Source organism: Felis catus, chromosome E2 (genome assembly GCF_018350175.1).
Source record: "Felis catus isolate Fca126 chromosome E2, F.catus_Fca126_mat1.0, whole genome shotgun sequence".
Lineage (NCBI taxonomy): Eukaryota > Metazoa > Chordata > Mammalia > Carnivora > Felidae > Felis > Felis catus.
Genome location: NC_058382.1, coordinates 34,479,902 through 34,500,942, shown reverse-complemented (window position 1 = coordinate 34,500,942; position 21,041 = coordinate 34,479,902). Strand labels below are relative to the sequence as shown.

Sequence of the window (21,041 nt, the reverse complement as noted above, 5' to 3'; positions counted from 1 at the left end):
CCGAGGAGAAGCCTGGCTGAGTCAGCCCGAGTGTGCAGGGTTTGTTCAGTGGGCAGAGGGGCTCCCCAGTCAGCACATCTGGGGTACAGTTGAAGGGCAAAGAGTGCATACCCTGCACTCCCAAGCCAGTGCTCCTTTGTAATAGGGTTGCCAGACAGCCAAAGAAAGGGGGAGCATGATAGAGAGACAGTTACAGGATTCGCAGCTAAACTTGAATTTCAGATAAACGGTGAATAATTTTTTAGTATATGTCTCTCACATTGGGCATTCTGTATTTTATCTGGCAACCCTGCTTTCAAACCCCACCCCCTCACGCACACACTGTGCCTTCCTGATGCGGCAGCATCTAAACAACGCAGACACCTCTAGTTTGCGGCCCCACGGCATCCATTTGTCATCCTACCCGGTCCATCTCCCCACTGGCCTGCAAGCCCCCGGAGATCTGAGCCCAGTCCCCAGGCTGGGCCAGGCCAGGACCCTGCTGGGAGTGAGGGGAGGGCAGGGAGGTCCAGCAGGTCTCTTTCATCCCTGCCCCCACACCCGGGAGGGGCATTTCTGGGAACTGATCCCCATGGTGCTCAGGGCCACATGCCTGGGCCTGTTTTCTGGAACGACCAGAACGACCCCTTGCCACTGTGGCCACATCCTCCCTTGGGATATAGCCCTGGGCTTGGTAGGGTCTAGAGGTGGGGCCTGAACTAGTGGGGTGGGCCAAGTCACAGGCAAGGCCCTTGTTCACTGGGCTACAGACCCGGAGCTGTCTGAGACCAGGAGTGGGAACCTGCCCTGATCCCTCAGCACCCTCGTTAGTATGAGAGCCCCCCTCCCCCAGGCCTAAGGAGCCTGGTACCACTCAGGACTGGGCCAACCCCAGGCAGGGGACTTGGATGGGGACCCACATCACCCTGATAGAGGTGGGGGGCCACTCTGAAGTCGGAGCAGAGGCCACTCTAGGGAAAGTGGGGGAGGAGGTGATGAAGCTGAGGGACAGCAGGTTGTGCCTAGTAATGGCATGCCCTCTCAGGTGACTCTGTTAATAATAATAGCAAAAACACTAATGATAACAATGATAACCGTTTATTGAGCACTTGCTACGCGCTAAGCCTCTTTATATGTTTTTTTTTCATCTTCAAAATAGGCACCCCTACTACTACCCCTATTTTACAGATTAGAAAACTGAGGCACAGAGAACTTGAGTGGCTTGTCACATAGCTGGCAAGTGGCAGAGCCATCTGAGCCCAGGCAGTCTGGCTCTAGAGACCACAGAACTCACCACCCAGAGAAGGGCTATTTGCACCAAGAAATGGGCAGAGGGCAGAAGATCCCCCCCCCCCCCCCCGGGAGAAAAGGGATCCAGCTCCAGTTCCCTCGCCACGCCCTCCACAGCCATTATTACCTGTCTGACGGCCTGGGGTGGCGCCCTGAGAGCCTACCCCAGCCCACGGCTTTAGCGCCGGATATGCCCAGAAGAGCCAGAACCGGCAGCTGCCTTGGGAAAAGAGAGAAATGGCCATGTAAACGGTGTGAGAACTCTTTCTTTGGTCCCTCAGCAGGAGCAGTTCTGGAAGCAGGACCTCTGCAGCTTGTGTGTCAAGTCCACAGACAGGTGACATTTCCAGATGGATTTTGGAGCCAACAGCCTCTGAGCACAGGCCAACAGCGCCCTCTGGTGTGCATCCTGGGAATGCAGCTGGCTTCGTGAGCCCTCCCCCTCTTGGTCTGACGGATAGGTCAAGGTAGGTCTCTACAACTGTGGCCTTAGCTTGGGTTTAGAATCCATACCCTCACGCCTACCACGGGAAATTCGATCCTAACCGATCATCAAATACCCAGGTCACAGGCCCAGCTGGCTCAGGTGGAGGGGAAAGAGGCTCTGCCCTCCTATCCCCAGGAAGCCCTATCGCCAGCTTCTGTTCTACATGGCCTATAGGGGTCTTGGGAGCACTGGAGGAGGAGCTTCTGGGAAGGACTGGACTTCCTGATCTTTAAGAACAGGCCTGGAGTTGTGGGTCATCATAATTTGGGGGGACTGAAGGAAAAGCAGCCTCAGGCATAAGCTGGTGAGGTCTCAGACACTGGGTGAGACTCAGCTCTGGGCTGGGGACCCTGGGCCAAGATGTGGTCTGGCCCTCCCCAGAAGGAAGGTGGCAGGGCCCAGCAGGAAATATCCAGGGCAGATTGGCAGAGACCCCGCCCCCAGCAGGCAGTTGGAAGTAATGGGGCCCACTAAGACCTTCTTCCCTGGTTTTACTCAGTCTTCACAAAGCTCTTGGGCTAGGCAGGACCGAAGCCATCTGCCCCATGTCACAGATGTGGAATCCAGGGTCAGGGAGATGACAGGCCCAAGGTCATACAGTAAGACTCGGAGCCAAGCCTCGAAATATGGCCTCCTGACTCCCAAGCCAGTGCTCTGCCCATGGGCCTGACCAGGTACCCTGGGCCCAGGCACCCCAGTAAAGTTTGCTGACCCCCAGCGGGGTTGCACCTGTCCCGGGGCAGAATGCCCTGCCCTCTGGGCCCGGGGAAGCCATGGAGGTAGGGAAGCCTCCCTGGAGGGCACAGGGGCTTCTGGTGTCCAGCAGCTGGCCTGCCACCTTCTCTGGTGGGAGCCAGAGTCTTGGGCTGCAGGCAGCCAGAGAGGCTACGGGTTCTGGGCCAGCGGGCCCAGACTACGGCATTGTCTGGGAGGAGCTGAACGCCTCCATCTCTGCCTCCACTTCTGCCTCCGAGCGGCACCTCTGGGAGCAGAACCACAGGAAGAGGAAGAAACCTGCAAGCGAAAGACTGGTCAGGGGGACACTGGCAGGAGCAGTGTGGCGCCCCACCCCGAATCCAGGGATCTCCTCGCTGGGGGTGAGCTGAGCTTCCTTGAGGCCCAGGAGTCATTCTTAGGGCCCCTTACTGTTGGAAGCCAGAAGGGGCAGAGCGTAGAAGCTGGAGGACCAGCCACCACTGGGCCAGAAGGCGCCTTTGTGCCAATTAGAAGGACATGCTCCTTCCCATGGGCAGAAGGAGCCCCCAAACCAGCTTGGCAGGGGAGCTGGATTTCAGCCCCTGACTTGCCCCCTTGGCCTGAAGCCCTTCGGGCTAAACATCCACCTGCCGCTGTGCACTCCCCTTGGGGCTTCTTCCACGCCTCCCGCGGGCCCTACCGTACAGCGAGTTGAAGATGGTGAAGAGGAAGAGCTGGGGCAGCAGGAAGACACCAAAGGAGAAGAAAGCCAAGGCCCAGGTGGTGCCCAGGAGCATGGTGAGGCCCAGCACGGTGACGCTATCTCGGCAGGCCCGGGTGCCCGGCACCTTCTCCTGCGCCCGCAGCCTGCGCACGGCCCGCAGCGCCCAAGCCAGCACCACCAGGTTGAAAAGGGATGTGAGGCCACCATAGCCCATGACCAAGATGTTGTGCACCCAGGGGCTCCGCACCCAGCATCTGTAGAGGAGGGGTGAAGTTCAGGGTCGGTGTGGCTCCCAAGGCCAGGGAGGGGAGGAGATCCTGGTCTCTGGGCCTCTGGATGGGCTCCTGAACCTGGGCCTGTCTCCTGGCCCAGACCCGTTGTTTCTTTTCCGACCACACGTGTGGTGAAGTTCTGGGCCCAGCTTTCCAGCCAGGCCACCACATTAGGCCCCACCTGCCACCTCAGCCTCCTACCTCAAGCCCCCCAAGCTCTCCTTCCCAGCCACACAGGGCTCTCTCATGCCTCCATGCCTTAACCCACCTGAAGACTCTTCCTCTCCTTTCTACGTCTTACCTCTCTCCCCTTCCACGGCCAGCCAAACCGCCAACTTGTACGATACTGTCAGATCATTGGCCCGGGGGCCCTCTTTCCTCTTCCCACCCGCCACACGGTCATCACCATCCAATCAGCATCTCTGTGCAGTGGACCCCTCGCCACCTAGACTGGGCCGACATGCTGGGCTCTGAGCAGCAAACAAGCTGTTGCAAGTCGGGGCAGCCTGGTGGAGGGGCACTCACGGTGACGTGTGGACCGAGGAGCAGAGAAGAAACAGCAGGAAGATGCCACCGAGGACTGAGGAAAGAACAGAGGCCTGGCAGTGGCCCCAGCCCTGCTCCTAGACCCTCCCTGAGGGCTTCATGCCCTTTGCTTCCCCAGGACACCTGCAAGACAGGTGGTACCTTTTACCCACTCAGACACCGTGTCCCATGCTTTCCGTGGATTAGCCCATTCAGTTCTCATGATGACCCCATGAGGCAGGTGCATCCCCATCCCCGTCCTGCTGATGAGGAAACTGAGGCTCTGGCTTAGGAACATGCGCTAGTAAGAGGCAAAGGTGGGATTTGAAGTCCCAGGCTCAATGCCTGTGTCCCTGTCACAGTCGCCTGCTCGAGCCCCTGCTGTGGCAGCCACCATTCTTGAGTGTGATCTTGGGGATTTATCCAAGGGACTGAGTGTGGTCATGGATCATTCCTTTTCACCACAGTGTGGCAGTCCAGCAGGGGTGGCTCTATCGCAATTTACTAACCAGTGTCCCGTCAGCGGGCACTGGTGTACGTTCAAGGGTGGTTTTTTGTTATTGCTTTTTGTGTTCAGGCACACATATCTACATAGGAAGGGTCTTTTAAATGCAGGAGAATAAAAGTCATGAAGCCAGATGAGAGGGAAAGGAGAAGGAAGGAAGAAGCTTTGGGAGAAGCTGGTCCTTAGAGTGGGGAGTGCTCTGACAGCCCAGCAATAATGTCCTTCCTGTCCCCACTGCAGGGCACACAGCACATATTATATTAAAACTCATGGTGAGGGGCACCTGGGTGGTTCAGTCAGTTAGGCGTCTGACTTCGGCTCAGGTCATGATCTTGTGGTTCATGAGTTCGATCCCTGCATCAGGCTCTGTGCTGACAGCTCAGAGCCTGGAGCCTGCTTCAGATTCTATGTCTTCCTCTCTCTCTGCCCCTCCCCCACTCGTGCTCTGTCTCTCTCTCTCTCTCTCTCTCTCTCTCTCTCTCTCTCTCTCTCTCTGTCTCAAAATAAATAAAAATTCTTAAAACATTTTTTTAAAAAACTACATGGTTAAGGAGCCCCAAGTCACACCTCCTCTGACGAAGCAGCCTGACCCTTGCCGTGAGGAATGAACCCCACTCTGCTTCCACTCGGTGCCCAGAGTCCTCACTTCCTGGAGGCTGGGGGGCCGAGCTCTGGAGCCATCCTGCCTGTGGCCAAGTCCCAGCTCTGCCATTGACCATCTGGGTTTCCTTGGGCAGGGTTCATCAGCTGTCTGTGCTTCAGTTTCCCTAACAGTAAACAGAGGCTGACAACAGGACCCACTCCTTGCTGCAAGGCTTAAACAGGATAATTCATGAGGCCTGCCACAGAGTTGGCCCTCAGCAGTCCTGAGCTTGTGTCAGCCAGGAAAGAAAGCAGGATGGACAGCCGAATACTGGAGCTAGGTCGGCGGGAGGTTATTAAGCTATTCTCCCTACATTGGCTGTTAGAAACTTCATAACAAGAGAAAGGTTAATGTCTGAGAGCACAGGAAGAAGCAACAGAGTCTGGCCCCCAGACCCCCAGACCCCCAGGCCCCCCAACACACACACACACACACACACACACACACACACACACACACACACACACGTGAGCCCTGTCCTTGGGATGTCCCAGCCCTTGCAGCACTCTCTCTGACCAGGAGGGTCTGTGGGCTGGCAGTGCTATGCCAGGCACATATCGGTAGGTGCAGGAGGCTGAGTGAGCACAGCAAGGTGGTAGGAAAGGACAGCAGAGTCAGGCGCAGGCTGAGCTCCCCCAGTGAGGTCTGAGAGTGGGAGGGGGTGCTGGGCCGACCTCTGTGCTGCCAGGAGGTGGAGGGCCTTCTACCCGGGCTTGGGAGGCCCATGAGCAAGCACCAGAGTTCATGCCAGGGCTCCCTAGGGTTAGCTGGCCTAGGACGAGAGCCTGCCTCTGCAGGAGGCTTCAGGGATCCAGCAGAAGGTGTGGCAAAGGCCCCTGAAAACCACCCCCTCTCTGAGTCCTGGTCCCCTGCTTGCCCCACAGCCAGTGTCCTGCCTACAGCACACCCTGTTCAGAGCCCCTGGGTCCTTCCACCAGAGCCAGAGAGCCTGCCACAGCCCTGAAGGTACTCACATGGAATTGTTCTGGAAACCCGTGCCATTTCCCCGGCTGTCGAAGAGTGGGATTGTGTGAGGTCCATACACTGAATTCTGGTCAATAAGAAGGAGCAGCACCAGGAGGGCTGGGACCCCTGAGGGATGAGACAGAGTTCTCAGCATCTGTCAGGTGACCCCAGAGAAATCATGGGTCCCTGGGGCTGCTAAAACAGAATCCCACTGAGCAAGTGGGGAGGGAAAGGGACTGTTCCGAGCCCCCAGTCCCTGCCATATTGTCCAGCTTCCAAGCACGTAACCCGGAGGTCTGAGAGGAGACAGCTCTCCAAGATGATGTTTGTGAGGACTCTAGGGTGGGATGGCAATGGCAGTAGCAGTGGGGAGATCGAGCTAATGGGACGGAGGGTTGGGAGAACTTGTGAGGAAACAGAGATGCTAAAGAAGGGCTAGGATGGCGATAGAGGTGCCAATGATGGTGATGCCAGAGATAGTGGTGAAGACGAGGATGAGTATGGTAGTGATGGAGGTGGTGGTGAAGATGATGGTGGAGTCAGAGGTGGTGATGGAAGTGGTGGTGGTGGAGTTGATGGTGTTAGAGGTAGACATGGTGGAGACGATGGCAGAAGTGATGGTGGTGTTAGAGGTGGAGGTGATGGTGGAGGTGTTGGAAGTGATGGTACTGGAGGTGTTGGAGGTAAGGTGTGGAGGTGATGGAGGTGGGGGGGAAGGAACTGTTAGAGGTGTTGGAGGTGTGGAGGTGTTGGTGTGGAGGTGTGGAGGTGATGGAGGTGTGGGGGTGGGGGGAATGGAGGTGTTTGAGGTGTGTAGGTGATGGAAGTGTTGGGGTAGAGGGGATGGAGGTGTGGAGGTGTGGAGGTGTTGGGGTGGGGAAATGGAGGTGTTGGAGATATTGGAGGTGTGGAGGTGTTGGAGGTGTTGGGATGGGGGGAATGGAGGTGTTGGAGGTGTGTAGGTGATGAAGGTGTTGGGATGGGGGAATGGAGGTGTTAGAGGAGTGGAGGTGATGGAGGTGTTGGGGTGGAGGGAATGGAGGTGTTGGGGTAGAGGGGATAGAGGTGTTGGGGGTGGGGGGAAATGGAGGTGTTGGAGATGTTGGAGGTGTGGAGGTGTTGGGTGTGGAGGGGATGGAGGTGTTGGGTGTGGAGGGGATGGAGGTGTTGGGGGTGGAGGGAATGGAGGTGTTGGGGTAGAGGAGATAGAGGTGTTGGGGGTGGGGGGAATGGAGGTGTTGGAGATGTTGGAAGTGTGGAGGTGTTGGAGATGTTGGAGGTGTTGGAGGTGTTGGGTGTGGAGGGGATGGAGGTGCTGGGGGTGAGGGGAATGGAGGTGTTGGGGTAGAGGGGATAGAGGTGTTGGGGGTGGGGGGAATGGAGGTGTTGGAGATGTTGGAAGTGTGGAGGTGTTGGAGATGTTGGAGGTGTTGGAGGTGTTGGGTGTGGAGGGGATGGAGGTGCTGGGGGTGAGGGGAATGGAGGTGTTGGGGTAGAGGGGTTAGAGGTGTTGGGGGTGGGGGGAATGGAGGTGTTGGAGGTGTTGGAGATGGAGGGGATGGAGGTGTTGTGTGTGGAGGGGATGGAGGTGTTGGGGTGGAGGGAATGGAGGTTTTGGAGATGTTGGAGGTGTGGAGGTGTTGGTGGTGTTGGAGGTGGAGGTAATGAAGGTGTTGGGGTTGAGGGGATAGAGGTGTTGGGGGTGGGGGGAATGGAAGTGTTGGGGTGGGGGGAATGGAGGTGCTGGAGATGTTGGAGGTATGGAGGTGATGGAGGTTGTGGGGATGGAGAGATTGGAAGTGTTGGGGGTGGAGGGGATGGAGGTGTTGGAGATGTTGGAGGTGTGGAGATGTGGAGGTGAAGGAGGTGTGGAGGTGGAGGGGATGGAGGTGTTGGTGGTGGAGGAGATGGAGGTGTGGAGGTGTTGGAGGCATTGGAGGTGGAGGGGATGGAAGTGTTGGGGGTGGAGGGGATGGAGCTCTGGAGGGGATGGAGGTGTTGGAGGTGGAGGGGATGGAGGTGTTGGGGGGGAATGGAGGTGTTGGGGGTGGTGGGAATGGAGGTGTTGGCGGTGTGGGGGGATGTAGGTGTTGGGGGTGGAGGGGATGGAGGTGTTGTGGGTGGAGCGAATGGAGGTGTTGGAGTGGAGGTGATGGAGGTGTTGGAAGTGGAGGGGATGGAGGTGTTGGAAGTGGAGGGGATGGAGGTGTTGGGGGAGGGGCGGATGGAGGTGTTGGAGGTAGAGGGGATGGAGGTGTTGGAGGTGGAGGGGATGGAGGTGTTGGGGGTGGAGGGGATGGAGGTGTTGGGGTGGGAGGGGATGGAGGTGTTGGGGTTGGGGGGAATGGAGGTGTTGGGGGTGGAGCGGATGGAGGTGTTGGGGGTGGAGGGAAAGGAGGTGTTGGGGTAGTGGAGATAGAGGTGTTGGGGATGGGGGGAATGGAGGTGTTGGAGATGTTGGAGGTTTGGAGGTGAAGGAGGTGTGGAGGTGGAGGGGATGGAGGTGTTGGTGGTGGAGGAGATGGAGGTGTGGAGGTGATGGAGGCGTTGGAGGTGGAGGGGATGGAAGTGTTGGGGGTGGAGGGGATGGAGCTGTGGAGGGGATGGAGGTGTTGGGGATGTTGGAGGTGTGGAGAGGATGGAGGTGTTGGAGGTGGAGGTGATGGAGGTGTTGGGGTGGAGGTGATGGAGGTTTGGAGGTGGAGGGGATGGAGGTGTTGGGGGTGGGGGAATGGAGGTGTTGGGGGTGGGGGGAATGGAGGTGTTGGGGTGCGGGGGATGGAGGTGTTTGAGTGGAGGGGATGGAGGTGTTGGGGGAGGGGCGGATGGAGGTGTTGGAGGTAGAGGTGATGGAGGTATTGGAAGTGGAGGGGATGGAGGTGTTGGGGGTGGGGGAATGGGGGTGTTGGGGGTGGGAGGGGATGGAGGTGTTGGGGGTGGGGGGAATGGAGGTGTTGGGGTGGAGGTGATGGAGGTGTTGGGGTGGAGGGGATGGAGGTGTTGGGGTGGAGGGGATGGAGGTGTTGGGGTGGAGGTCGCCATGGAGGTTTGGAAGTAGAACCGACGGTAAGAATAGCAGTGTAGAAAGTAGTGGTGAGCGTTGGCAGGGATGATGATCAGTGCTCATGGTCGCTTTGATGAGGAAGAGGAGAAAGAGAAGGGCAGGAGAGGGTAGACTGCCTGTGTGGCTGGAACCCTCAGGAAGCAAGAGGGGAGGGAGGCTCTGCTTACCCCAACCCACTGCACACAGCTTGAGCATATATCGGCGGATGTAGATGTTGTAGACGCGCACCAGGAGGAGGTAGAGGTTGAAGCCTTCGATGGCCATCCAGGTGAGGCAGCTGAGCAGCGCAAAGTGCAGGATGGCCGCCAGTGCTGTGCATGCTGCCCCGGCCCTGGCCAGCACAGGACTCAGCAGGAAGGCGACGTTCAGGAGCAGCACAGACGCATGCAGGTTCATGTGGATGTGTGTTGTGGAGTCACCCTGCTTCCTGCGGGTGGGAGCATGCCCTTCCGTGGCCTGGGGACGTCACCCAGGCAGTGCCACCCCCTGGGCTCACGGACACACAATGATGGGAACACTGAGGTTGAGAGGTCGCGGGGATCCAACGGCAGCCACACAGCAAGGCTGGTCTCCTGCCCCCATCCCCTGGAGAAGTCCACCCCACTCTGGGGGATCAATTGGATAAGGAGGGGTGCTGAGCAGCAGCGGGTGGGCGGTCCTGGCATGGGGGCAGGGGAGTACCTGGCTTGGAAGTGCAGCAGGATAGTGAGAAGCGAGGCCACGACGGAGATGCTGCAGCCCACCAGGGAGATGTACGTAAGAGGCACCAGCAGCTCTGCGGGGATCGGGGCCGGGGAGAGTTGCTGCAAGAAGGAAGGGGGGATGGAGGACAGAAGCATGGGAATGCCCTCCCGGCACTCACAGGGACCTGCTAAGATCTCATCTCCAAGCTCCCCTGCCCCACCACAAAGCCTACCATGGTCCTGACTTGAAAGAAAAGGCTCTGGCAGATATGGTGGCTTTTGCCCCCCTCAACTCCCATCTCCCCTCTCTCTATGAGAACCTCCCCTGCCTTGCTGTCTATGCACATAGACATATATGGACACTGTGCGTGGACAGTGCACCAGGCCTGACTTATCAGAGCCTTCCCTCCTCCTGCCCACAGTGATTGATTGAGGGATGGGAATGTGACACACTCCAGGCCGGTGGGACTCAATCCCCAAACTAGCTGGCAGAATTGGGAAAGAGCCAGTTAGAGCCTACTGGCCTAAAAGCTAGTAGGACACGAGCCAGGATCTGCTAGCAGCTGTATAATTATCCTGAAGGGAAATTCCATCTGAAGCCCAGGCCAGTACAAAGCAAACACACATGAGAGATGTAGAGCCTTGTCTTGGTGATCTTGAACATCTTGATCAAGCCATGTCTGAAGCCCAACATAGCCTCTTCAGCCACAGGAGTTCATACGTTTCTCTTTTTTTCTCCTTAAGCCCATTTGAGTTGGATTGTCTGTCCCTTGCACCTGCCTATGCCCTGCTCCTCTTGCCTAGACATGGGGTCCTTTACAGCTTTGACTCCCATCACCCAGACTGGATGCACACATACCATGAGAACAGCAAAGTAGCTGAGGTGGTTGCAGCGGCAGAGCACCTGGGAAGGTGACGGCTGCTCTGTGCGACAGCCCTCGGGGCTCCAGACCCCCCAGTGATCCTTGCTGGCTCCTTCCTTCCAAAAGACACAGGTCGCTGTGTAGCCTTCCTAAGGGGAGACGGTGGAGTTGGGTATGGAGGAGGTACGGGGTGTGGGGTATGGGGGAGGGCCGTGGATCAGAGTCTGGAAATTGTGGGGGCCAAAGCTGATTCAACTGCACCCTTGTCAACTTCTTACAAGGCACTGGCTGGACTTCGGCCAGACGGACCCAGATTCCAGACTCACCTCCACTATGGACTCTCAGAGTAACCTGGGCAAGTTGCCAAGCTTCTCTGTGCCTCAGTTTACTCATCTGTAAAATGGGATCCTCTATACACAATTTCTCAAAGAGGGTATTAAATTATGGGCAGTGAGGAATCTTGAGTGACCAGCTCTGGCTGGACAGTAGGTGCTCTACAATCAACTGTGCCCTTTCCCCTCCTCCTCATGGGGAACAACGATATTGCAGGTGTACTGCCCAGGGCGGGAAAGAGACTCATCCACAGACAACCCTGATGCTGAGCCATGGGGGTGGTGGGGTGGGAGGAACGACACAGAAAGTGCCATGGAAAACCACTGAGCAAGGGGTAGGGGAGTCCCAAGGAGGGAAGGGACGATTGGGGCACTGAGGTCTTTGAGGACACGTCAGATCTCAGCAGAAGTGGAGCGAGGGCAATCCAGATAAAGGGAACTGCGGGAGCAAAGGTTCAGAGGAAAGTAAGGGAAGGATGATGGAGAAAATGAGAGTGCAGAGCAGTCTCATGAAGCTGACGGAAAGTCAGGGCAGAATGTAGAGTCTCTGGGCTTTTCTGGAATGCCAGGGCCAGGAGAGCAGAGACACCAGGGCTTGTGCTCACCCAGCAGCCCTTCTCCCTCACTCCAGGATCAGCTTCTGAGCTTCCCTTGAAGACCCATACCTGCCCCCATGGCAGATCAGATGAATCCAGCCCGGTCCCCAAGCCGTGTGACCCAGGCCTGGCCAATCCACACGTCCCATCCACCTGTGTGCAGTGATGGTGCAGGGATGGACACATGACCCAGCTGGACCCTAAGGACTCCATTTTGGAACCCTCGTTTGCACCAATGAGGAAGAGCCTCCTGGGAAGAGGGGATGGAAGTCCAACACTTTTGCTGCCATCTTACCAGAGTAGAGATCCAAGATGGGAAACCATTGCTGAGAGATGGAAAGAGGCTGAGCCAGAATGGCATTGCATCAGCCCCTGGATCCAGCCAGGCCTGAAGCTGGACAGCCCTGGACATTTCATCTGCATGAGCCCATCCTTTCTGTGTTTAAGCTGGCTTGACTTGGCTTTGCATCACTTGCAACTCAAAGAATCCTGCCTAATGTGGTAAGTAAAAAAAATTAAGCAAAACTTCTCTCTCTGATTCCTTTGACAGGAATTTTCAAACTGTGATCGATTTGAAACGGTTTGTTTTCAAAATGCTTCCACGGGTGTGGGTTTAGTTGAGCCAGAGTTCAACAGGAGCCACAAGGGGCAGGGGTGAGGTGGAAATGGGGGCACCCCCAACAGTACCAGGCTTCGGTTGTGCCAGAAGCTGATGTTGATCGGCTCACTGAGGTTATTCACGTGTCCGTGACTCAGCTGGGCTCCCAGGACATAGTTATTGAGCAAAGATGAGTTGATACTCTGGAAGGACAGCAGAAGGGCTGACTGGAGTTAGGATGGATGCATGGAGACCCCGGCTGAGGTCCGAGAGCCCCCCTTCACCAGCCCCTTCCCCCGGGTGAGCACAGCAGTGTGCCTTCACATGTGGGCCAGCCTCCTAGCCTTTGCGTATGCTGTCCCCTCCACCTGGAAAGCTGTCCCTTCAGCACTCACCCCCCACCTCTCCCCCATGGATTCAGTGCATTCCAGCCTCCATCTGTCCTCGCTCACTTTCAAAGCCAAAGTTAAAAACACCTTTGTCTGTCTCCCATCTAGGGACAGACACATCCATGGTAGATTTCTTGTAATTGCACCCCCAACACCATTCTCCTAAAACCAAGGCCCAGAAAGGACAGCGGCTGGCTCAGGTTGCACAATGGGCTGGTCCCACCTGGTGCTGGTCCCTGTGCAGAGGCCAGGCGATGGTACGGATGCCCGCAGTGCCCGCAGGAAGGGGCCAGCACCTACCCTGCTTGGCCGCCGTGTGGCACTGACCTGGAAAAAGTAGTCAGTGAAGAAGTAAATGCAGATGAGGCGCAGCTCCCTGGGGCGGGTCCTGCAGGCATTCTGGGTCAGCTCTGCCGGGAACTGCATGGCGTGCGGCACCGAGGCCTACGGGCAGCCATGGACGGGCTAAGCCACACCCGGCCCCAACGCTTCCACTGCTCCCCACTCCTTGTGAAGCCTTCCCATCCTGTTCTTTCCCTGGGGCATTTCATCCCTAGGAGCCTCCACCTGCAGAGCCCTCTCCTCCCAGGCTGTACTTCCTCCCCAACTTCCTGAGATCCCAGGCCCTTCCTCCAGGCTGCCCCTGCCTCGATTTACCCCACCCAACTGGGGCCCCTGGGGATGGAGCTCGTCAGCCCTCAGCGCCCAGACGGTCAGCAGGAATCACACCAGAGTCTTCCAAGGACCCTGGCTTCCCTGGCCTCTCCCATTGCCGCCTCCCCTCGGGGACCTGCAGAAGCAGGAAGAGGACATTGCCCTTGAGGGGCCACAGAGCACCCTCTCTTTCCACCATTCACGTGAGGAATGTCAGCCCCATTTTACAGAAGAGGCAACTCACAGCTATTAGGGCAGACCAGATTAGTTGGGGGAAAGTCCAGACCTGAAGCCCCTGGAGGATTTCTAGGGTCGAGACCCTGGCTGCCCTCCATCTCCTGGCCCCCTCTGACCTGGGGGACCCGCTCCAGAGTCGCACTGCTCAGTGCGAGGCCAGTGAAGTCACAGCCCAGCTTGAAGGCCAGTGTCTGGATGCTGTGCGTCTGCAAGGTAAGGTTCTTGCCCTCGAAGCTGGTGTTCAACAGGCTGCACTCCAGGCCCCGGATAAGCCTGAGGGTGAGAGAGCTGGCCAGGGTCTGGAGTGGGCGTGGGGGCAAGAGGGGCCCCAGACAGCCAATAAGGGCAGGGCCTCCCCCAGCCCACATCTGCTACCCCTACCTCCGGACCTTTGCACACACAGTGTCCCTGGCACACTCTTACCTCTCCACCCCACTCATCCACATCTCCTGATTCAGGTCCAGGTCTTTGGACACCTCCTTCAGGAAGATTTTTCTGGATTTTTTCTGCTGACTGAGTGAAATGCCACATAGTCCCTGTGCTCCCCCTGGCCAGTCATCAGCACCATCCCCTCACCCAGAGCTGCGAGACCATTAGAGAGCTCGGTCCAGCTTTGCAACTCCTTCCCAGGAAAATGCAGAGACCCACGATTCTGCACCCGATTTCATGGCATCCATAGTTAAAGGCCCTAAACCAGACAGCAAACTTGATAAGGGCAGGGACATAGTTAACCTGCATCTTCCAAGCCTCGTGCTGGGCACACAGTAGGTACTCAATAACTGAATGTTGAATAAATGGATTAATGGTCTACACTGGACAACCCTGGACCACTGACTCAAGGCGCAAGCTGGGGGTGGGAGGCACAGCTGACTCAAGGGGGGCGGTGAGGGCCGCCCAACTCACCCACGAAGCGAAGTCACATTGCGGCTCCTGGACATCCTCTCCAGGTTCTCCATCCAGCTCAGGGGTTCTTGGGACTCCTCTGCGGGGCAGGTCACGCCTCCACATCAGCCTCTGTCCCCACAGCCTCTGGGCCCTTCTACCACAGCCTCAGCCTTGCTGCTGCCCCGGGAGACCTCAGTGCCCTCTTTCAAGCTCCTTTGGTTTGGGTCGTCCCCCTTTCACATCACAGCCACGGGCCCGGGCTCAGATTGCCCCCCAGTTCAGCAGCACCCCCTTACCCACTGTATCACTGTGAGCAATCATGAGGCACAGGCAGAGGAAAAAGACCCTGTGGTCATCCATGTCCTGTTCCCAGTCTCTTCCAAAAACTAGTTTCCAACCTGGAAAAGATGCATGCCATTGTCACCATGGTAAAAGAGTGAGCTCTAACTTCTAGGTGTCCGGCATGTCCCAAAGGTAGGACATCTAGCATTTTATATATATATATTTTAAATGTTTATGTATTTTTGAGAGAGAGTGAAAGAGCACAAGCAAGGGAGGGGCAGAGAGAGAGGGGAACAGAGGGTCCAAAGCGGGCTCAATGCTAACAGCAGAGAGCCTGATGTGGGGCTTGAACTTGAGAACCATGAGATTACAACCTAAGCCGAAGGCCGATGCTTAATCGGCTAGCTACCCAGGCATCCCAAGACATGTAGCATTTTAATTAATCCTCCTTACTCCTGCATTTCACAAATGAGGAAACTGAGGCTCAGAGAGCAAGTGGGCTTGCTCTGCTTTAGGCTCCCTGAGCCTGGTCTCTGCGACTCCAAGAATCCCAGATTGTTTGTTCAGAAATGCCCATCATTACCAGCTTTGCCTGAGTCACTCTCCCTCCCAAAACAATGGTCTGTCTGGGGGCTTCTCCAGGGCGCTGACTTCACCCAGGGGGAAGTTGCTTGGGAGCAAGCAACAGGTAACCCTGTTGAGCTGTGTCATTAATTCACTGTGTGACTTTGGGCAGGGGTCTGTCCCTCTCAGCCTTCATTTTCTGTGGTTTTAAAATAAACCAATAAACGTCTGCTTAACTATAGCAAATCTATGTCAACCCCCCAAAACTCCACTAAAATGAGAGTGAGTGGATAAACGGGCGCAAAGCCACAAAGACAGAAGAGGAAAGAAGTCAACAGCAGGTGAGAAATGTTAGCAAAACTTTGGAGGTTCCAAGCAGGTGACCACCTGGTAATCAGTTTAGCCAACCGTAAAGAGTTGAGCCCCAGTGTCTGCAGGAGGGAGAGGTGTGGAGTGAGGGAGGGGAGAAGGGGAGGGGACAGGGAGAAGGTTTAGAGCCCTGGGAGCACCTGAGAACCAGAGGCATCGAGAACCTCTAAAAGAAGGGTGAAGGCAAAAAAATGGGGGATTGATGGTGGTGAGTCTTTTAAATGACCAGCTGGGGCCCCAGATCTCCTCTGTCACCCGGGGTGCCCAGGACTGTTGTCACCACCCTACCACCCTCAACCGCATTCCAACATAAAGTTCATTCCCGGGAAACAGTGCATGCCAGAGGACCTGAGGGCAAGGGTGGGATGCCATTCAGGTATAGAAAAATTAAGCCGTATCCCTTCCTCACCACTTCCTCCACTCAGCTTCCAGAAGCCTGCAGCAGCCAGGTGACGATGCTCTAAGCCAGGAGAAAACTCTTTGCTGAAGAACTGGCTATTCCAAGAAAAGTATCCTATAGCTACTGAGGTTTTGATGTTCCTCAGTGATATGGCCAGGACCGAACTCAGGTTGGAGCTTTCCCAGTTATCAGCCCTGACAAGCAATAAGGCTTTAGTGCTGCACTCTTAAAGGTGAGCGGTCAACCGAGGATCACTAGGTATTTTAAAACATACGCCCTCTTTCAGAAAGCTGCTGGAGGACGCTCTCCAACAGAATGAGGGAGTAACTTGTGAAAGACAACACAGGACACAGGAAACCCTAGCGGAGAAGAGACAAAGCTATTCCCCCGGTTGTAGGTTGGTCAGCAGGACCGGGTATATCCTGTCCAGAAGGGAGCAGGAGAAAAGAAGTTTCCAGGAGGAAGGCTTCAACAAATAGAAGGAGGAGATTATACAGATTAATTGGGTGAAGCATACACAAAATCTTTACTATTTTTTTTGCAGCTTCCTATGAATTTGTCATTTTTTCAAAAGTAGAAGTTCAAAAATATAGTACACTGGATCGCCACGTCACTGTCGAAAGTTATGATGTCAATAGTAACATAAAAGAGGAACACAATATATTATTACGCATTGAAAAGAGCAAGTTGAACATAACACTCACAATATAATCACATGTATGGAAATGTGTGCAAATATACATGCTTAAGCCTAGGAGGGTATCTAGAAGAATGGTCACCAAAATGCTAATAATGTTTGGGAAGGAGGATTACTCTCTTCTTTATGTTTTCTGTATAGTTCACATTTTCTGCAACGAACATGTGTTATCTTCAAAACGGAAAAGCAAGTTTTTAATGCTTAGAGTTTTTTTATTTTTTACTTATTTTTTAATTTTTTTAACGTTTATTCATTCTTGAGAGACAGAGAGACAGAGCATGAGTGGGGAAGGGGCAGGCAGTGAGAGGGAGACAGAATCTGAAGCAGGCTCCAGGCTCGGAGCTGTCAGCACAGAGCCCGACGTGGGGCTCGAACTCATGGACCGTGAGATCACGACCTGAGCCGAAGTCGGACACCCAACCGACTGAGCCACCCAGGTGCCCCAACTTAAGAGTTTTTTTTAGTGCTCCAAATGACTAGCATTATGGAAAAAATAATGGTGACATATTGCTTATGTAAAACAAAAACCATGTTGCAAAGCAGTGTAATCCAATCCTTGTAAAAGTCATATTTTTTCATATATGCAAAATGTGGAAGATGCAGGGGTCACTTCTGGGTACTAGTTTTGACTGCCCGTATTTTCTGAAGTTACCCTGCGTTATCGTTATATATTTCTCGATCTTTATTTGCTCTTTGCTTTTGGAATTTACATCTTTCAAATATAAACAATAAACAAGCACACAAGCACATAAAATCAAAGTATCCCTGCTGCCCGTGTCACCCAACCACTCGGTTCCTCGTTCGTCACCCCCAGGTAACTACTATCATTAGTGTTTTGTGGACTTTCCCAAGTTTCATATATAGATAAGCACACATGGGGCACTTGGGTGGCTGAGTCAGTTAAGTGTCCAACTCCTGTTTTTGGCTCAGGTCATGATCTCACAGATCAAGTCCCGTGTCGGGCTCTGTGCTGACAGCATGGGGCCCACTTGGGATTCTCTCTCTCTCTCTCTCTCTCTCTCTCTCTCTCTCTCTCTCCCTCTCTGCTGCTCCCCTGCTCTCTCTCAAAAGAAGTAAATAAACTTAAAAAAATACATATAAGCACATATATATGATTCTCCTCATTTTATTAAAAAAAAAGCACACTTTTTCCTGTTCTGCACTCTGCATTTTTCTCTTGAAAATATATCTTGGAGAGCTTTCTGTAACAGTTCCTAGAGCTTCCATTTTTTACTATTACAATTTCATAGTCTAACGTTGGAGGGATAAACCCTAACTTCTTCAGTGGGTGACCTGTGAACAGCTAGTTGTGTTGATTCCAGTCTTTGGTTCTTTCCAAAGTACAGCTGTTCTGATGTCATTTCCCACGTGTGCAAGTTCACCATCTGCCCTTTTGAAAAAAAAAAAAATGTTTCTTTCTGTTAGAGAGACAGAGACAGAGAGAGACAGAGTGTGAGTGGGGGAGGGGCAGAGAGAGAGGGAGACACAGATTCCAAAGCAGGCTCCAAGCTCCCAGCTGTCAGCACAGGGTCCGAAGCGGGGCTCGAACTCACAGACTGCAAGATCATGACCTGAGCCAGGGTCGGACGCCCAACCAGCTGAGCCACCCGGGAGCCCCACATCTGCCCATTTTTACATCAGGTTCGACTCTTCCTTATCTTCTCAAAACTCTTTACATAATAGGAAAATTAGCTCGTTGTCTACTGTGTGAGTTACAAATATATTTCCTAGTTTGTCATTTGCCTTTTAACATTACACATGGTCCTTCTGCCGGTAGGAGTCTTTTTTTGTATGTATAATTTTTATGTAATCAGAATTAGCAGCATGTTCTCTTAGGTCTTCTGGATTTTGAGTTGTAGCTAGAAAGGCCTTCCCTGCTCCAACATTACAAAGGAATTCTCTTAAGTTTCTCCTCGTCCTTTTAAGTTTTGATTTTTCACATTGGAACCTCCAGTCCATTTGCATCGATCCCGGAGTACAGTATGAGATGGGGATGTGATGGTTTTTGCCGGGTAGTCGTACATGTGTCTTAACGCTATTAATATATGTGTTGATTTTGAAAAGGGAATAGAGACTTTGGAGTCACAGAGTGCTTGGTTCTTATTCATTTGGCCACTTGGTTATTTATTAGGCTGTGTTACCTCGGGCAATTGACTTGCCCTCTCTGAACCTCAGAGAAGACAGGAGGGAAAACATTTGAGGGGACAAAGGAAGCTGCTGAATGAAACAATTTAAAACTTTTCGGATAAGAAGTCTGAGGACCCAACAGCGCAGACAGATCTCGGGTCATCTTGTCTACCCCCTCACTGTGTGAATGGAGGCCCAGACAATGGTGCAGATTTGACCTCTAGGGTCTGGACCATAAAGCCAGCTCCCCAGGCCCTTGGCCACCCTGCTCTGTGTCTACAGAGGGAAGAGGGGCCTAACCCCACCACCATCTGGAGAAATCAAGGTCTAAGCAGAAGTGACACCTCTCCCAGACCCCTCAAATAGCTGTGGTTACCACTCCCTTTCCCAGGGGGCAGATCACAATCCTCACCTCTGCTTAACACACCCCTCTCCCCTGCCCTTCAGAGAAGCCACCGTGCAGCATTGCCCCACACCCTCACCCGTCTCACCGTGGCCCACAATTCATTATCTGAAGCTCCGTGGGAAACAGAAACCCCCTACCTGAGGTCCAAGACGGTTCCAGTTGACTGTGGGGAAACTGGAAACCACACAGGAGTTTGCCTGGGAGGTGACGGCAGTCCCGTGGTCAAGCCAGGACTCAAACCCAGGGCCCCAGGCTCCCAAAGATGGTTGGGTTGCTCTACAGAAGAGTAAGCCTCTATCTAGGTCAACAGAGAGATAAGGAAACAACAGGGTGCAGACTAGAGCCTCTAGAAGATGCAAATTTGATAGCCACTTCCAGTATTCAGTGCCTGGGCTGGGACGTGGGGCAATGACTCTACTTCTCTGTGCTTGAGGGCTTCCCATCTGTAAACTGAAGCCAAGGACACCTATTTCTCAGGGAGAGAGACACACAGACATTTCCATGATCCCACTGCAAGTTTAGGGCTCTGACCCAAAGCCCCAGCTGGGGATACATCTGAGCATATGCCTTGGGAACCCCTGCCTTCCTCCCTGGGGCTGACCGTGCATCCCCCCCGCAGCCTGCTCTCTCCCCGGCAGCACCAGGCCTGCTGAGCCAGCCATGCTCCCGGAGCCCCCACGGCTGGCCTCACCCCAGCCTGGGTGAGGACTGAACCTGTGGTCTCTGCAGGAAAGCCCTGACAAATACAATTATTAGCCCCGTTTTACAGGTGGGGAAAGGGAGGCCACGCCAAGGCCCCACTTGGTCTGTGACTAAGCCAGCACTGGAGCCATTTCCCTGAGACATAGAGTCCCCGGGCTCCAGTCCAGGTCACTCAGAGGAATGGCACCAGCTCCCGTTTGCCCAGTACAAACTCCATCCAGGCCCTTCCCAATGTCATCTAAGGTGCAGGCTACCAGATTAACCCCACTGTACAGATGAGGAAACTGAAATCAATCCAGGAAAGTCTAATAACTTGCCGTAGGTCGCAGCAGGGAGCCAAGATTTGAACCTAGTGCCTAAACGCTCCTTCGTTTAAATTGCTCTCTTTTTTTAAATATAGATTTCTACATTCCCGGGGATCTGGAGTTGCCCCCAGAGAGTGAAGGGAATGAGGTGTGTCCCCAGCTTGCTGCTCCCAGGACGTCACCAATCCTGGGCCCCGGCAGGCACCTGCTGGGGACCGGGTGGATAAGGACAGGTGAGGGAGTGGGGAATAGAGATGCTGGACGGGGCTGACCTGTGAAGCCGCTGCTGCTGTGCTGTTGCCACGGGCTCCCAGCTCCGGTCCACAGAACAAAAGGGAACTTGGATGTCTCTGCCGGCCGCCTCCTCTCTGCTCCCCTCAGTGCTCGGCTTGGGCTCTCAGTCCTCCCCTTCTCTCTGCTCCCCTTGCCCCCACACGACACAACACAACACGCTCTCACTTCACTTCACTTCTTCTTTCACTGCAGCCTCTTGCTTCCTCTGGTCTCTGGGCTCAGAACACTTCTTGCTTTCACTCCCCAGCTCCTGCAGCACTTCCTGGGGATGGCAGTACCTCAAGGAGATATCTGATGTCAGTGGGGGAGGGGGGTAGCGCTGGCCCTCGTGGCACCCCACAAGGTTTCAAGACCTGCCTCTGCTCTGCACCTCTTCAGCCTCAGTTTTCCCGTCTGCAGAAAAGGGAGAATGATCCCTGCCTGAACTGACAATCAATGAGAGTGATGATGGCCGGGACCTCAGGCAAAGGCTGGGTCGGATTGCCTGGGTTCAAATACCAAGCCTGT

At 54.6% G+C, this 21,041-nt stretch overlaps 1 protein-coding gene and 1 long non-coding RNA gene across 6 annotated transcripts; one reads left to right on the top strand and one right to left on the bottom strand.

Annotated features, from left to right (window-relative positions):
- Positions 1-1,055: 1,055 nt before the first annotated feature.
- On the bottom strand, positions 1,056-21,041 carry ADGRG5 (adhesion G protein-coupled receptor G5). Of its 5 annotated transcripts, none has more exons than XM_045046134.1 (13): positions 20,513-20,963; positions 14,685-14,786; positions 14,407-14,485; positions 13,927-14,016; positions 13,620-13,776; positions 12,940-13,056; positions 12,313-12,426; positions 10,694-10,846; positions 9,833-9,954; positions 9,319-9,578; positions 6,096-6,213; positions 3,153-3,430; positions 1,056-2,770 (listed from the first exon to the last, which is right to left on the bottom strand). In XM_045046134.1, the coding sequence occupies exons 2-13, from the start codon at positions 14,746-14,748 to the stop codon at positions 2,670-2,672; spliced, it is 1,653 nt and encodes a 550-aa protein (XP_044902069.1). In that variant the 5' UTR covers positions 14,749-14,786; positions 20,513-20,963; the 3' UTR covers positions 1,056-2,669. The 5 variants fall into 5 exon arrangements, 4 of the variants coding, with proteins under 4 accessions (XP_044902069.1, XP_006941604.1, XP_044902070.1 ...); XR_006590400.1 differs by lacking the exon at positions 1,056-2,770 and adding an exon at positions 3,750-4,028 and having other exon boundaries at positions 3,289-3,430; positions 20,513-21,041; XM_006941542.3 differs by lacking the exon at positions 13,927-14,016 and having other exon boundaries at positions 20,513-20,952.
- Positions 1,607-16,164, top strand: LOC111558021. Its single transcript, XR_002738472.2, has 3 exons — positions 1,607-1,736; positions 11,661-15,575; positions 16,029-16,164. It is a non-coding gene; the product is annotated as an uncharacterized LOC111558021 (long non-coding RNA).